At 41.3% G+C, this 17,478-nt stretch overlaps 2 protein-coding genes across 6 annotated transcripts in view; both read right to left on the reverse strand.

Moving 5' to 3' along the window:
• The window catches only part of CUL5 (cullin 5), a 33,719-nt gene extending 28,370 nt beyond the window's left edge, over nucleotides 1-5,349 (reverse strand). For all 5 annotated transcript variants that reach the window (XM_080613993.1, XM_080613994.1, XM_080613991.1 and 2 more), the window contains exon 1: nucleotides 4,999-5,349. In XM_080613993.1, coding sequence (XP_080470119.1) covers nucleotides 4,999-5,022 — 24 coding nt within the window. In that variant the 5' untranslated portion in view covers nucleotides 5,023-5,349. The remainder of the gene's footprint in view (nucleotides 1-4,998) is intronic.
• An 11,006-nt stretch (nucleotides 5,350-16,355) lies between these two features.
• RAB39A (RAB39A, member RAS oncogene family) overlaps nucleotides 16,356-17,478 on the reverse strand; it is a gene marked incomplete at both ends in the record, with an annotated part of 11,440 nt that continues 10,317 nt past the window's right edge. The window contains one exon of the mRNA XM_080613764.1: nucleotides 16,356-16,782. Within this exon, the coding sequence (XP_080469890.1) occupies nucleotides 16,356-16,782 (427 nt within the window). The remainder of the gene's footprint in view (nucleotides 16,783-17,478) is intronic.

The following is a 17,478-nucleotide window of genomic DNA, read 5'->3' on the forward strand; positions in this document are numbered from 1 at the left end:
CTTTGAGGAGTTGCTCTCATCTTTCCTAGTCCTGTGAAAATGGTTAGTTTCTGCTTGTAGATGCTTCTGTTCCCAGTCCCCTTTTGCAGAATAATGAATTTGAAAGACCAGCTACTGAACAGTTAGAAGTTGTAGAAAAGCCATTATAAAATAAGTAAAACCAACTTCCTCCAAAGTTTTCCTTTGGAGTGAAACTTTAGAGTAGATCCCGTAAGTTTTCTGAAAGAGGTAAAAAGCCTGTTCTGCAATTTTTGAGAAGTGCAATCCAGCCCTTTGCTGAAAAGAGCTGAAGATAAAAACTAAATTCTCTTTGTGAATAAGACTAGTAAAACATCAAGGGGAGGGGACATGAGGGTGGGGGATTGCAAACACTACCTACTTCATTCCAAGAAGCACACATAAAAGTCCATTTCAGTTGTAAAAACTCCATGTGCACTTGTAATGAGCATGTACCTACTTCAAAACAATTTCCCAAATAAAGCTTTGCAGAAAATGCCATTAGGGAAGTTTAGAACTCTTTTTTCTGTACACTGGAGTAAAACTTTTTTCTCCACTTCCTTCTATATTACACAGAAGAGGAAATAAAACTAATGAATTAAAAAGCCCACTCAAACTATTACTTATAGGCAATAAAGGATTCAGCATCTTCTAGACAGATTCAAACTTCCCTGACCTCCCATTCTTGTGCTGAAATTACAAAAGAAAGAGTGCATAGTACCGCCTACTGTGTGCCACTCACATTCATTAATTCTACCCCTAGTAGTGCATCAGAAAACAAAATTTTATAATGGCAGAGCAAGTCAAACAGTGGTAACTCTTACTGTGACCAAAGTCACACATACACCAGTGACACAGACACCAGGAACCCATGGGTTCCTACAAACCCATGCAACTTCTGAGCTGTATTTCCTGGGTAACTTGTTTTTCTTAGCTTGTTGCCTCAAACCGCAGCTCCCAAGGGAAGGAATTCACACCTTAACAAAATAAAATTACTCCACTTACCCAATCTTCTCTAAAAACAAGGATGATGATTGATAGCCATATCCTGGCTAAGTGACTATTCTAGGAGTTTCAAATGTAATCCTTTGAAAAATAATTCCACTTACCAAATACTTTGTTTCCAAAGTCACTTCACTAAGTTTGATCACAGAGATTTAAAGTTCCATTTTAACACTAAACTTCACTTGAAATACATACTACTTCAAACCCTATATTGAACTATATACTACAACTTTACTTTTCAAACTTACTTTTCCCCTTTTCTTCACTTCTATGCCGAAGCACCTAAACACAGTATTTTAGGAGAGCAGGTAAAAAAACTGTTGGTGGGTATTACATAGAATTAGTACAATGATGCAAGTGGAATTGTTCCACTAACCAGTTTTTCCGATTTGGGTATTATGGCACAACACAAAATTCCTCACCTTAACTGTAAGCAAGTTGAAAAGCAGCACAGCAGGCATGGAATATGGTACAAGAGCCTAAATAAATGTGGAATGTAACAAGGCAAGGCAGTATGATGAGGCCTCTAAGCCACTGTCCCTCTGAACCTTCAAATATCTATTTGGACATTCAGGTCTCTTTAGTGTATAGAACACAGTACACTTTCAGGCCACATACAAATTCAGCCCTGATCTCCATAAGATGCTCTAAACAGTACTGTAAGAAACCCAACATTCTTGTTATACATCTTATCTACAGATGAGTAACATCTTCACCATTACCACTTCACCATTTACAGATGATAGATTTATATTAAGGTTAATTCCCAGAGGGATGAAATAGGAAGTATGAGGTCCTAGACTGAAATAAGCATGAAAACTCACTGTCTGATTAATCTCTGCTACCAGCATCTTTAAAAGTCAGTGTAATGATAGCACTGAAGTTACTACACAAAGCAGAAAAGCAGCCAGAGAGAAAGCTCTGCTATTTAACTAACCAGTGCGCAACTTCTAGTGGATATCCTAATTGGAAAGAGCCAGGAAGAAGCAGACAATGTTAAAACACAGATCTGGAATATTTACTTTGAGTTGAAGAATTCCAAAGCTTCAGATCTGTTTCCAAGTTGTCAGTGACACGGACATGAGGTTAAAAAACCCCCACCAAACCCACTTTAAACCAATGCAAAGGTAAATAATGGCTCTCATTTCACTTAAACCTACAGAAAACCTGCTGCTTCCTTTGCTGCTTCTCTCCTAATGCCAGGCTCAAGCTGCAAGTCATCTTGCAAGGATGGACTCTTCCATTTGCTGGCAGCTCCAGTAAAGCTCTACAGACGTGTAAAGATCAGCAAGCATGGATACAACTATGGCTTTTCTTTGTGCTGCAATAAGCTGAGGTGCTCTGTTCCACCAACTGCAGAAACACTCATGTATCTTCACGTCACATTAGTGAATTGGTTTAGACTATCTTGTCACTGCAAAGGCAACAGGTTACTAGTCCAACACACTTCCCAGAATGAAGTACCCCACTTAAAAGTGCCTGAGTCACAGGTATGTTAAGAGAAGAAACTCTGGGGGACTCACCTCATAATGGTTCATCTACAGGAAAGCCATGGCCTCAGTGTGGGAGAGCAGTTCTGCACAGCAGGGTTCACACTAGCTTACCATGTCATAGCTAGCTCTTACTAACTACTTCAGCATTTTCGACACATTACAACTTGTTGTATCTCACTAGGATTCAGCATACGATAGGTCATTTTAATTTTGCATTTAAAAGAAGGTTCTCTAAGAATACGTTTCTCACTAAAAAAATAGTTACAATTAGGAAAGTCATGCACTAGTTGAGTTCAAACAATGCCCTTTAAAATAGCAACATCAGGTGTGGATCCAGCTAGTACCCGTTACTGGAATAAGAAGAGTACTACACTTCATTTTCTCAACTAAGTAGGAAGTCAAACAAGGATGGGTAAAAACCAGAGGAAACTCTTAGTTCCTGTCTAAACCAAACTTAGAATTGATTATGCAGGCTTATTTGGAAATCATATGGAAAAAAACCTTACGGATTTTAACACCTTTCCTTTCTCAGCCAGCGATTTTTACTCTGCTGAGACATTGCTTTTTTTCCCTAAACATTAAAGCAGAACACATGAAGCACTGCCAATCAACACCAACCTGGAATCAACAGCTTCTCTGAGAGCACTCTGATGAGCAGAATTAGAGAACAAAAGACTTCATCTAGTTCCAAACGTTGCATTGCTTTATTGTGTCATTATAAATGAAATCAAATCACTGTAAAATCTTTCCTTTTGTAATGTAGGGTTCATACATTACTGTCGTTAGAAAACTCACTGATTAGTAAGTTATAGTGGTTAAAAACACTCCAAGTGACCAGGAAGCCCTATTTTAGAGTAGTTATCTCTGTGGCATTTTTCCCCAAACACACTGTGCATATATATATATTGCTGTCAACATAAAATACTTATGATTCAAAGGCCAGTTGCAAAAACATGACAAGTCAACACAAAGGCAAGAGTTCAGCAAGAGTAATCTCACAGAATCAAGGACTTTGACTCTATTTTCACTCGGTGTACACTTATTATTCTTTCAAAACAGCTGAGGTGGAATGCTGACATATCTTACAGGCCTGTTCCTTCTGTCTTCTACGGGCTATACAACTACATGTTGTCGAAGCACATATCGGTGTCTCCACAGATCCTTAAACATGCAGCAAAGAGATGGACTGAAACATTAAGAAGTAGATAAACTGTTTGTTCCCTGCTCCAAAACCATGCTCTTCCACAAAAAGCACATTTCTTCTTATCGGAAATTATTATTTTCACCAGTGTTCTTGGATTCTTCAATTTTATTTTTTCATGTAAATCTTATTTGCTAAAATATCGAACTACTTAGACATAAAAATATAGAGAAATTAAATTCATTTCAATTACATTTCAATTTCAACAGACTTTTAATATCTTACTAATACTTTTTTTTTTGATACCAGGAAGAAAGAAGTTTATCAATTATTTCTCATTTCTTCACACTGAGCATCTCCGAGTAACACAATCAGCAGTTTCAGGCCAAAGCTGTAAATTCAATGTAGGTCAGATTGCTAAAATGTAAGCAGCACTCCTTTGGAAACACATTTAACTATAACACATAGTGCTGAACACATGTATAGGTCTATATTCACACATATTTTAAATTGCTAACTGATAAACGGAAGCAGATAGCCTTCCCAAGGCTTTTCACCTCAACCTGATGTTCTAGAAACACTTTCTGCAGGCACTAGTAACAGTTGTTTGGAGTAGGCCTGTCTTCCATATGCCGGCATGACCTCAAAGGCCACATACAGTCTTCTCCACACACATGCCACAAATACCAGGACAGGCAGTCCTGAGCTCCAGTGCTGGACTGTCCTGCTGAAAACTGTTCAAACCTACTGGGGGTGACTGATATGGCACCGAGAGCGGGGAAAGTGCTTCAAAACGTCTGACTATAAAAGCAAAGCTGCTTAACGTAAGCGAAAGGCCTCCAGGAGTTCTCCTTTGGAGAAAAACAGTAGTTAACCGCTGGAATACGGAGGCACTGCAAACAACACCACCTGCCAGCGGCGAAGACATTTTTCAACTCTTTGTTAAACTTAAAACTCATTTTCCGTACACCCAGGTCTTTTAAATAAACAAAGGGACGACTCCGTACCCTGCCTAACTGCACAACGCAACGCTGTTTCCCAACGACGCGTGTCTGGGAGGAGAGCGCAGGGGTGGGGTGCGGGGTGCCCGCAGCCAAGAGGCCACCGGCCGGACCGGGCCGAGGCCGGCGGTCCCGCGCAGAGCGAGGCGCCGAGGCCGTTCACTTGAGGAAGGGCCGCAGCCCCCGCTCCCGGGAGCGGTAACTTCGGGGAGCGGCGCCCACGGCCTGCCCCCGTCCTATGCTCTGCCCAGCCCGGCCGCCTCAGCCACACGCCGGGCCCAGCTGGCGGTGGGGCAGCCCTGGCCGCCCGGCCCCCGCCACCTCCCTCCTCAGACAGGGATCGGCCAGGCCCCGCTCTCACCTTTAAGAGATTAGACGTCGCCATGATCCCCCCCGCGGGGCCTCCCCGGTCGGCGGCGGCTCCTCTCCCCGAGCTCGGCTCGGCTGCCCCCGGCCGCTGCCGCTTTACATGGCCCCGGGCCGCCTGCCCGCCCGCCCAGACCCGCGGCGGCGGCAGTAGCAGCGGCCGCAGCGTCGGGCTCTCCTGCCCGGGAAGGAGGCCGGTGGCAGGCTCGGGGCGCTCGGCAGCACGACCGGCTCGGTGCTCCGCACGCAGCCGCCCCTCAGAGCCTCATGGCGGCGTCCGCGCAGGAGGCGCTCGGCAGCAGCCCCGGCTCCATGGAAGGGGCCGGCCCACATGATGCGGCGTCGCGCAGCCGGCCCCGCCGCCAAGAGCGGCCGCTCGAGCTGCGGGCTCTGCCTGCAGCGCCCCCTGGCGGCCCGCCGCCCTCACCGCCCGCCCTGCGCTACCGAGCTCGGCCAGCCGCAGGGGGGCCTTTGCCGTCAGGGCCCTGCGGGGACGCACTCTGGCGCGGAGCACCCGCGGCTGCGGAGGGCGCCGGCCAGTGCCCGGGGAGACACTGGCTGCGACCGTGCGGGGCGGCTCTGCCCGCATCAGAGAAATCCCCCCACCAAACCGCGCCTTCTGATCCCAGTGCCCCGTGCCTCCTGCCGACAGACGCAAGGGAAGTTGGGAGACGTGAGCAGAGGCCCAGGTTTTACAGGGGGATGTAGTGACAGGACAGGGGGAATGACTTCAAACGGAAAAAGGGGAGATTTAGGTTAGATACAAGGAAGAAATTCTTTATTTTGAGGGTGCTGAGGCGCTGGCACAGGTTGCCCAGAGAAGCTGTGGCTACCCCATCCCTGGCAGTGTTCAAGGCCAGGTTGGACACAGGGGGTTGGAGCAACCTGCTCTAGTGGAAGGTGTCCCTGTCCATGGCAGGGGTTGGAACTGGATGAGCTTTAAGGTCTCTTCCAACCCAAACCATTCTATGCTTCTATGAAATTCAGTGTGGCCGAATAATGTGGTTTGTAAGCAGAGAAATAAATCTCTTTGCTGCCAGAGGTTGGCAAGCAGGGGCCCCCACCCCAGCTCACCGACCCCATTCCTGCAAGGCTGTGGGTGATGCCACCACACCAGCCCCATCTGCCTGGCTGTTGGGAGTGCTTCCAGCAGAAAGCACCGCACACTCACTGGCACAGATCTGTGTTTTATGACACCAAGTCATCTCCCTACACCCAAATCTCCAGCTAAGCCATCACTCTTCCTGCCAGTTCTCACAAGTTTTCGATTTAGTAAAAGTTTGGGTTTAGGTACTTTTTAGGAGGGATTTGGAAACTTTCAGGTTTTATATAGGGAAAAAAAGAATTTTACTTTTCTGTTAAAACTTTTAGCTTCCGTCTAAAATGTGTCTTGGAAAGAATTTCAAGGATCTTTTTCTTACAAGATAGGAAACCTGTAAGGTGAATGGTGATGCCATCCATTCAGCCTGCCTTGCTGCATGTCACCTGGGTGGACAAACCAACCGCCTGCCGCTGGGGATGACAGGGCTCCCACGTCTCTTCTGGGTAGTGGGTGAGGGACATGACCTGAAGATCAATTCATGTTGTAGGGGATAGGGCCCCTGAGGTGTTAGAAAAGCTGTAATAAAACAATCAAGTAATCTGTACACTATGGAAGTTTTGATAATGCTCACTAAACACAGTCTGCAGCCTTATTAACTTAATTAATTAGGTTAGCCATATTAAAACCTTTTAATTGAGCAGCAAAAAGGAGGTACTGAATCATTTCCTGTTTTGACAAAATTTCCAGCTTCTGAATGCTTCGATTAGTTCATAATTTTTTTCTTTGTTGTTATTATATATTGTGTGCTCTACACTATGTTTAAGTGTATCATAAAAAAACCCCCAGTGTGACCAGCAGGTTGAAGGAGGTGATCCTGCCCCTCTACTCTGCTCTTGTGAGACCTCACTTGGAGTATTGTGTGCAGTTCTGATGTCCTCAACATAAAAAGCACATGGAACTGTTGGAACAAGTCCAGAGGAGGGCCACGAGGATGATCAGGGACTGGAGCACCTCCCCTATGAAGATAAGCTGAGAAAGTTGGGTCTGTTCAGCCTGGAGAGGAGAAGGCTGCATGGAGACCTCATAGCAGCCTTCCAGTATCTGAAGGGGGCCTATAAGGGTGCTGGGGAGGGACTCTTCATTAGGGACTGTAGTGATAGGACAAGGGGTAATGGGTTAAAACTTAAACAGGTGAAGTTCAGGTTAGATGTAAGGAAGAAATTCTTTACTGTGAGGATGGTGAGGCACTGGAACAGACTGCTCAAAGAAGTGGTAAATGCTCCATCCCTGGCAGCGTCCAAGGCCAAGTTGGACAGAGCCTTGGGTGACATGGTCTAGTGTGAGGCATCCCTGCCCATGGCAGGGGGGTTGGAACTAGAGGATAATAAAGTTTCCTCCAACCCAAACCATTCTATGATTCTATACTTCTATTAATTGCAAATATTCATGCAGTTATACAGTTGTATGTATACCATATAATTATGCAGTATAGATATAATTGCCTTAGGTACTGTCCATTGTGTATATATTCAACAACAGTGCTGAAGCTACAAGGCCTCCAGCAGGGTTAGTAAAACATGTGCATTGTGTATTTGTGCACTGGCCACTCCACAGCCTGCCTGTTATATTACAGGTATGTAAGTACTAGAGAAACTGAGATATAGGTGAACATTTGATGGACTGTGATATGGAGGCAGTAATTTCTGGGAGCCACTACGCTATGAGCTGATTTATCCTTATTTCCCTAAACCCTTTTAAAATGTGATTGTTTCAAATAATTTGAGACTTTTTGTTCTTTTCAATTTCTTTTGCATCCATTCATTTTTTGATATATGCTTGCTGTTAATGCCACAATTCAGTGATTTTTTTAAACTGCTTTTGAGAAATAATTTAGACATCATTCAGCCGGAAAGTAAACTAACTGTAGAGAACTTCATCTCAGTTCCCTTTAATACAAAGCTGAGAGTGCAAAAGCACAACACACATTATCAGAATGTTATAATTGCAAATTTTGCTTGGCCAGCATTTAAGCTCAATGAAGTTGGGCTGTGTTTTAAAGTGCTGTTTAGAAATGATGGATTTATCTATACATGCACTTTCCAAACAAACCTACCAAATGTAAGAGTACACAGGATGCAGCAGTACCTGAGCACCTTCCATGGTCTTGTCTGTTCTAAGTATCCTTAAGCACCCAGTAGCACTGCGGTAACATTTATGCAGTTGGCCTGAAGTGTCAGCAATGGAAGTACTGAGTACGTGAGTTCTTACATCCTGCCCGAATATGCTCTTGTGCAGCAGCTGTGAGTACTGCTAACCAAGGAATAAGGTATTTGAGCACCTGAGAAGCAGTGAGACAAGGAAACAGTGGTACTTTTTACTGACATTAAAAGTAACGTGCGTGTCATTTTACATGGCTTTACATGACTCTAATATTTGCTGAAGATCTGTGCATTAATTTTCTGGGAAGACATCCATGAGCCTCAAGGTTTTGTGATATTTTAGTACTGCTTCAGGGTGCTTTGACAGTACACAGTGTTACATAATCTTGTTTTATTTGCTTTGATTTTATTGCAAATGGATTATTACCAAATTCTGATGGTAATGAAGGTATATATATTATATATAGTATATTACGTATATTATATGGTACTACATTGGCACACATTTTTATATCCTTTGCATGGATTGTAAAAGGCAGAGTGTACATTTAATCCCAGAGCTTCCCGTGGGTTCAAAGTGATTTGCAAGTGGCAGCTCATCCAGAATTGGATGATCAGTGAAATTAATACCATGCATAATATCCTCATTGTCTTGGAGTGAACCGATTCAGGGTGCAAATCTGTTGGCTTTGAATGAGTTGCCTCAGACAGAAATATGTGCTGCTATGTTCTCTTCTTAATGCCCTGAAACACACGGTGCAAATAAGATGTGTTTATTTTCTTCTAATCTTCACTTTGTCCATGATGGAAAAATCATGTGATGGTTGATTAGTCAGTTTCAGACTGCTCTCCAATCAAACTAGATATACTCAGTAGGGTTACCAACACCAAAATCTCTTTTATTTACTGCGTGGGGAGTCACAATGACCGCATGCACAAATCGTGCCATGACTCTCTAAAGACAATCTGTTTAAAAGGGTGAGGACACAGACATCTACCTGTAGCTAGAGAAAGAAGCACTGTCAGTGACCAAACTTTTCACATGAAACTTCTGTGTTTGTTTCTGTTTCAACAAGAAAGCAAACATTTTTAATTTCTGGTGTTTACTATCTGGGCTTCATGTCACCCTCATTTCAAGTCACAATCACATTCTGGAGACATTGCCTCTGTGTGGGAGTGAAAATTACAGTAACTTCACTTAAAGTTGTTTAAGGTTTTGGTATCTTAGCATCACCAGATCCGCCTATCCTGTGCATCTGAGGATGACCTGTTTGTTCTTATGCCAACATTGTCCTTTAGCTTAAAGTACTTCTCTCTCTGCAGTGTTTATTCTTCTCTGATGTATTTTTAGACAACAGTGCTATTCCCTCACAGTTTCCTCACTGGAAAACCTTGCACTTTTTGTCCTGAGTTCCACTGAGGGATGGTGCAGGGCGACTGTTTGCAGGCAGAACCTGCAGGAGAGTTTTTGCTGAGACCAAATTCCTCCCGGGACATGGAGAAGCACATGGCATGCATTAGGCAAAATGTGTCCATTGTTCCATGCCCAGGCAGAGCTGCAGAGAACTGCTGCGGGGAATTACATCTGATCTAATTTTTCCTGTTCCAGCCTTTTTTTGACAGCTAGAAATTTACTGTTCCATTCACTCTGTGTACTCCGGAAGCTATAGCTGGCCTGTGAAGCACAGTAGAGTGAAAGAGGCTACAACATGAAAAATGAGTGTTCTGCTTTTCTGACACTTGTTCACATGTGCAAGCTCTTTTCCAGTGTTCACTAAGTCTTGTCTCTTGTTTGTTTTAAAAGTTTCTCTGAGAGTCAGACTCTCTTTTCCACAGAGAACTGGGCAGAGGAAAATCCCAATAAAATGAACAGTGTTACTGTGGATGTCAATGGTCTGACTGACCGGAACTGAGACTTACATCTTCTAAACTTATGTCGTGGCATAGCTTGCTCTTTTAATGCATGTAACACTGGCTATATGCCAGGGAAATGAGAAAAATGATCTGCACAGAGGAGGCTTTCCCCCCTGAATAATAATCAGTAATTATTTAAAAATAGCCAATTAATATAAGTTATGACTTAATAGCTCGACTGTTTGCTCAGCTTTGAAAAACAAAACATGCAGTTCTCCAAAGTGCTGCAGAGCAGTGCCAGCCCTGCAAGGTTTTTATTTCTAAGATTATGACTGAAATATTTTCCGGAATTCTTCCTTTCAGTTTTAGTACCTTAATACATAGCAACTACCACTAACATTTTAAACTATCGTCTTGCTCACTGTCAGACCTTGGTGCAAAATATGACTTCTGGCAGTCCCTTCCTGCCACAGAGGGGAGAAGGTGAAAGGGGAAGAAGCCTGCAGTGTAGATGTAGTGCCAGCAAAACTTCAGGTACAGCAAACTTCATCTTCTGCAGCTGTCCCACTGAATTAACCAACCCTTGGGAAGCTGCTGAAGTTGGGGAGTCAATAGCCTGAGACGCTGTGCTGACTCCAGGTCCTTGGTGCTTTCCTTCATCCCACAGGTCCCATAACAATGATGGAAATTTCTGTAGGGTCTTAAGGCCTCTGGCAATGGTTAGTCTCATGGCTCCCCTGGGGCTGCGCAGTGATGGAAGAAATCATCCGTGTCTTTCTTTCCATCCTTATCTTGTTCATTCATTTCCCTGGTGATTGAGTTTATTGCTACTGGAGGTTCAGTTTGTCCCTCCACAATTTTCATGGAACAGGAAAAATCAGTTTGCAGACAGGCAGATTTGAAGCCATAGCAATGAGGCATCACAGCAATTGAACTAAAGCTGAAACTTCATCTTGTTTACCTAAGCATTGATTTTATTCATAATACATAGAATTTCTTTTTGTTACTTTTACGTTTCTGTAGAAGCTCTTTAGCTGCAAGTAGGCCTTTAGCAGCCTATGAAGGCAGTCAGGATTATTCTTAGTTTGAGCTGCCTGTGAGGCTGCTGAAAGTTGATGTCAGCTGGTTTACAGCATTGCTCCCATGGAGTAGTCTCTTCAGCAGGTTACACACTGACTGTCCATCCCTGTGTAGCTCAGGGCTAGCCTAAAACGTGACTTTCTCAGAGAAACGAGTGAATGAAATATCAAATCCATTGTAGCAGATCGGGACTGGGATTTTAGAATCCTCAGTTTGAGTTTAAAAGAAGATTTACCTACCCTTACATACAGAGCCTGCTGCTCCCCATTCCTGCTAGCCTCTGTGGGTGAAGGGCAGTGGTGGGAAGAGATGTCATGCAAGTGCTGTGGTGGTGTTTGCTGCCAAACAACTGTTCCCCCTGAGGCAAAAAGCCCACAGAGTGTGTATTATATTTTGGGGGATTTGTGCTATCAAGTTCTTTTCCTGGATGCATTTTAGCTGTGTTTGCTGTTCTACTGGTTGCTTATGGGAGCAGCAACTCCATGAAGAAAAACGATTGCTCTGTGGAGTCCTGTGTCTTCAGAGTTGGCTCTTCCATGTTAGAAGTGCTGCTTAGCAAAAGCTTTTTGGGCTTGCAGAACCAACTTAGTTTTCTTCACACATATGCTACACTCCCACTAATGAAGTATTATGCAAGGCGAATTGTCTTCAGGAACCTGTACCACTCCATAGTCTTTATATTATGCTCAACTGGCACATCCTCAATCGCATTACTTTCCTTGGCTTTGCACATTCAGTGAAAAGCAATAAACAATTCTGCTCTACTCAAAAGTAAAATTCAGCTTTTCCATAGCTGTATTCACTTTATAGGGAAGAAAATGGTGCAGAGTAAAATGACTGCATATGTAGGTAGTTGTTTTTCAGAGGAGAACCTCATGAAATGTAACACTAAACCCAGACACAGGATTACTACTAGCAATGACCTGGAAAGCAAGCACACATGTATTCGGGAGGTGCAGTCTTTTTTTCTTTTTTTTTGATTTTTTTCCTCAGATGAATTTTTGGTTGAATTCTTCTAATTTTAAGTACATTCAATGATACCATTATTATCCTTAAGAAACCCAGGCATTGTAGGTACTACTGTGTAGAGTTGTGTGCTAGAGCAAAGGTTCATTCCACAGTGAAGGGCTAGAGCGAAGGATCATTATGCAAATACTTGGACTTTACTCTTTCTTTTTTTCTTTCAGGATCTGTTTATTTTGTTTGCACTCCTACCCATCAGGCTTCTTAGAGAGATTTATGTTTTACAGATTCCTCTTCTAGAATTTCCATTTCATTCCATTCACTTTTTTAAAAGATTGTCTTTGGGATCTGAGAAATAAGCAATGTAAATGTATGCTATTGACAACTGTGTGTTGGTATTTAATGATTTCTTATACAATCCAGCACGTTTGTGGTATGGTTCCATGCTCATGTAGAGAATAAACCCTCAGCCTTCCTTCTTTCTCTCCCAGGCTGAATAAAGGCTGTTGAGATTGCTGTGCCAGCTCAGGTGAAAGGCAAGGCTTGGAGGAGCTAATGGCATGTGCTTTGATCTACAGCTGGATTGTTAATGATGTCAAAAGAGGAAATGAAGTATGTATTCTATAAGGCACACTGAGACTGAACGATCTGTCAGCATCATGCATCACGTATCTTTGCTTTAAGGTAGGCAACTTAGGTACTGGTAACAGTCTGGCTGTGGCAGAAGGGATCTCAGCACGGAGCAGCTGCAGTGTACCTGGGTGCTCAGTCAAACCTGGATTATTTTCTGTGAGCACAGGACAGTTGCCAGCTTGATATTAGATCAGTAAGTCTATGCCATACCAAAGGTATAAATGAATAGTATGAACATATGGTCCACCCAGACTAATGGAAGGTGTCCCTGCCCATAGCACAGGGTTGGAATTAGCTGATCTTAAGGTCCCTTCCAACCCAAATCATTCTATGATTCTGTGATAGGCTCCTCAAGTTTTTATCTTGGTTCTCCTTCTTCTACAGGACAGATGCAATTATAAGCAAGCCAAAATTTCTTCATGTGCAAATATTATCTTAATGTGTAAATATTTAAATGAGTAGAGGAAGATATTTATTCTTATCAAACTAAAAATAAACATTTTAGGAGTCCAAACCAGTACTTAATATCCATTCGTCAGGCCTATGAATCCAAATACAAACTGTTTACTATTTCAACAGGCTTTTCCTTTTTCTAACTGGGATTTACCAAACTTTAATTTGCAAAGATGTGGTGTTTTCTTAATAAATACTTTCTACTTATTGATTTGACTGCCTGATGAGATTTCTCTAATTTCTGTGATTTCTGGAAATTTCATTCTGATATCAGTATTTGCCCTTCCTTGGGTTAAAAAAGAATATACATGCATTGAAATATAATCTATTCTACAGCCTATTCAAGCTGTTACTTATATACTGTACTGCAAAGTATCTGAGAACAAAATGATGTATTTTATCAAACCATCTATCAGATATGTCTATTAACTGCAAGTGTGAAGTGAAAAGGTACAGTAGTGGCTTAATATATCATGAAGACAGACAATGTTTGAAGGTACATGTTAATCTACATTTTTAGGAATTATAAATAAGACAACTATATGCACAGTGAACTTGTCTTCTAGTTGCATTGACAATACAAGTTCCTTACACAGTTGAATCTGTTTAAAAGCTCTATTTCCAGCGTAATAAATGTGACACTGTAGGTACAATATTGACAGCAGAGATCATTAAAGCTCTGTTCTGGTGACTGTTTATTTCTCTGTGCGTACCTCCCCTCCACTCCCCTCTTCTCCCAGTCCCTTCCCACTCAACACACCTGATTTTTTTTTCATACAAAATGAAAAGCTCATTGGTTCCCCATAGTATTCAGGAAGAAAAGTTTAAGATAAAAGATTTTAACCTGAAAGTACTGAAATGTGTAATGAAATGCAGGTTCACAGTAATAGCAATACCTGATACTTATAAAGCTGTTTTAATATTTTTGATAATTTTTTTTTTTTTTGGTATGGCAGAGCAAACTAATATCCACATCCCAGGATGCTAAACACTCTACAACAGGTTGCACACAGAGAAAAGAGTCCAGACTGAAGATCATACAGTCAGATTAGGTTTTAGCAGTCTTTGCGAATTCCGGGAAGAATGATAATCTCTATTTTTGAGATACAGAAAAAGGTGAGGCACAAAAAGTATAAATGACTTGCTCAGAAACACACAGTGAACCAGTGGCAAACTTTAGGGCTGTTGACTCCCCAGCCACCAATTTATTTGTTGACCCATTTTGTCCTCTTAAACAACTAAGAGAAGATCTTGAGATATGCAACATCAGCCTAGTATCATAGGGGGAATCAGCACACAGCCTGATTCTGCACTACCTTTGGCATCTGTAGCCATGTTTACATCATAAAGAGGGCCTAAAATGCCCTCAAATCAAAACTGATTTGGTGTAAATGACTAATATATGTAGTTCAATAGAGAATCAGTCTCACAGCTGTTACGTTGTGGCATGCTGATACTAGAATTAACTGAATTAAGGCTGATTTCTGTCTATATTAAGGCCTTTGAATCCTTCTATGACAGTGTAACTGTGCCTCAGTGGAAGCGAGAATCAGGCTAGAGGAAATTAACTTTTCAGTTCCCTTTGAAATCAGTAATTTTAGTGGTCCTAAATGAATAAAATAACTGGAATAACGATGGAATACTTACAAAAAGATTGTAAAAGGACTTAAAAGCAACCTCAGGGAAAACCAATTATATGTTTGTTAGGGGAAAAAAAAGAAGAAAAAAGTTAGATTAGACAGACTTGTTGCCTGGTCTTGAAAATGGAGAATTGTAACATGGTAACACACCTTTGTAGTATGAAGATACCTGGCTTGATGTTTGGTGGCTGTGAGTATGCCCAGATAAACTGTAGATATTTATCAACTCTGGAGATCAAGTCATCTTGTTACACTACTACAATAAAATAGAAATAGACTTATTTGGTATTTAAGTGCTAGACATACAGGGCATAGTTCGCATAAAGCTAGTGTTTGTTATATTCAGAGGAGTAGGAAGATGACCTCAAGCCCAATAAAATGCTACATGATCACAGATTTCTCCTATTATTATTGTTATTAAAAGCTATTATATGTTGCTTTCTCACAATAGAGGTTCTCCAACTTTGCCCTCTGTAGCCAAGCATTATCTTAGAAATTTTCTCCTCTCTATTTATAACACTTCTGGTTTTAAAACCTTCATTTTTTAGACAACAGTTTAACATTTGCTGCCTGAGAATAAACAAGTCCTTGCTCTATTCAAATTTAAGGCCTGGGTCCCCATTGGTTGCAGCAGTTTTGGACTTATTTTTACTTCTAGTTAGAAGTAGATTTATTTTTTAAAGCTAATATGGAATTTGTTTAAATTAACATAATCCGTTAGGCATCAGTGTGGCTGTGATAACTACCCAGCTGAGGATCCAGCCACCGAAATATAACTCCAGTGGCTGGGAAATCTGTGCACGAGTCACACAAGAGCTGGATCATATGTGATGTTACATCTAGTTTCATTGGCAATTGAGAAAATATTTCATAATAAATTTCATTACATCTATTCCCCATTTTCATATACAAATAAATCATCTTTTCTGAAACATTCCTTTTCTTTAGTAAGGCTCATATTCATAGTCATATCAAAAGTGTTTGCTATTGGAGCAGTCTTCCAGCTTGCTTTCTTTAGAGTTACCTTTATTATGAAATTCTACAGCATTCTAAACTTCAATGGTCATTAGCAACCCTGCACTTGAGTAAAGAATCACATTAAAAAAGTATAAGGTACAGTATTTTCTTGTTCAAAACTAAGGCAGGATGAACAAAAGGAATGAGCTCCTCTGATCCTCACCTAGCAAGTCTTGATTTTAAACAGTATTCAAAATACAAAGCCCAGGCAAGGATGCTGTTATGATGATTATTGCACTTCTCAGTGTCTTGCTATAGGATTAGTTTTTCCTTTACTAAGATATAATTTCTTTTCTTGAAGACCACACGAAGTTATTATACTCTGAAAAGAAAGCAAGCACTTAAAGTTTTATGAAATTATGATCTAGTCAGAAGAATAAAAAAAACCCCCAAATTGCCATTCTATGATTCAGCTATGTCATGATCTAATATTGTTTCAAAATTATTATTCTGTTATTTAGGTTAGCATCATCTTCTGAACACGCGACGTGCTCTTTGGCATGCTACAGATTCAGCAGATACACTGTCTTCTGGGCTTTACAGCTTCTTCTGACGAATGCACAACATTTGGAACAAAGCCGCTCTTGACACCTTCCCATCCATCTTGTATTGAGATTTCTCCTTTTTTTACAAGTTCATAGATGTCTCGTGTAAGAATTGTAAAGGACTCTTCAACATTCGTGGCATCTTTTGCTGAAGTTTCTATATATTTCATACCACAGTCAGATGACAGTTTTTCAGCTTCTTCTCTTGTAACCTCACGCTGTGACACTAAGTCACATTTATGTCCTACTAACAGGAACACAATCTGAAACGGCTGCACATGCATTTTTGCTTCTTCCAGCCAGTCTTTCACGTGCTCAAAAGATCGTCGATTTGTGATGTCGAACACTAATAGGCCACCCACTGAATTGCGGTAATAAGAGCGTGTTATCGATCTGTGAAGAAAAAAAAACCGTGAAAATTGAATTACATTTTCACTTTATTCATAAATAGATCACTTTTCCAAGTGGCAATGTGGTTTTATCTACTGTAAGTTTTATGAAATACCTTTGCTTTTTTAAAACTAGTTCGACTTTATTAATTTACCTTCTACACACAAAAATGTTCCTTTTTCATTTTGTTCGTACATTCAAAAGTCGCTTTCTAAACGTTCTTGAAGCCAACCCCTCTAGTGCAAATTCTGAATGCTGAATTATTCTGCAAAGTACTCTGCATTAGCAAACTGTGGCAGATGTTCACAGAATAAAATATATATATTTGTCAAATACTTGTTGGTGTTGAAGTCGGAGTCCTTCAGTTCTATAAAAATGTGTACTTTGCTTTGTTCTAATCAATTATTTCAAACCAAAATATGGAGGCAGATAATGAGAAACCTGGAGCCTAAGCTTGCCAATGTACAAGCATATCCTTTTGCATTCCCTGCAGAAAAAATCTTAAGACAGAAAATCTTGTAAGGATGATCATAATTCTTTGTGCTTGCAGAAATCAACAAGTAACAGACTCAGAAAGCAACTCCCTAAACAAAACTATCCAAGAGTGACTGAGCTGGGCAAATACAAACTACTTACAACATTGGCAAGGAACACTTCTACCTCTAGCATCTCTCTCACACAGAGGTCCAAAAGCCATTT

The sequence above is a fragment of the Psittacula echo genome, assembly GCF_963264785.1.
Source record: "Psittacula echo genome assembly, chromosome: 3".
In the NCBI taxonomy this organism is placed as follows: Eukaryota; Metazoa; Chordata; class Aves; order Psittaciformes; family Psittacidae; genus Psittacula; species Psittacula echo.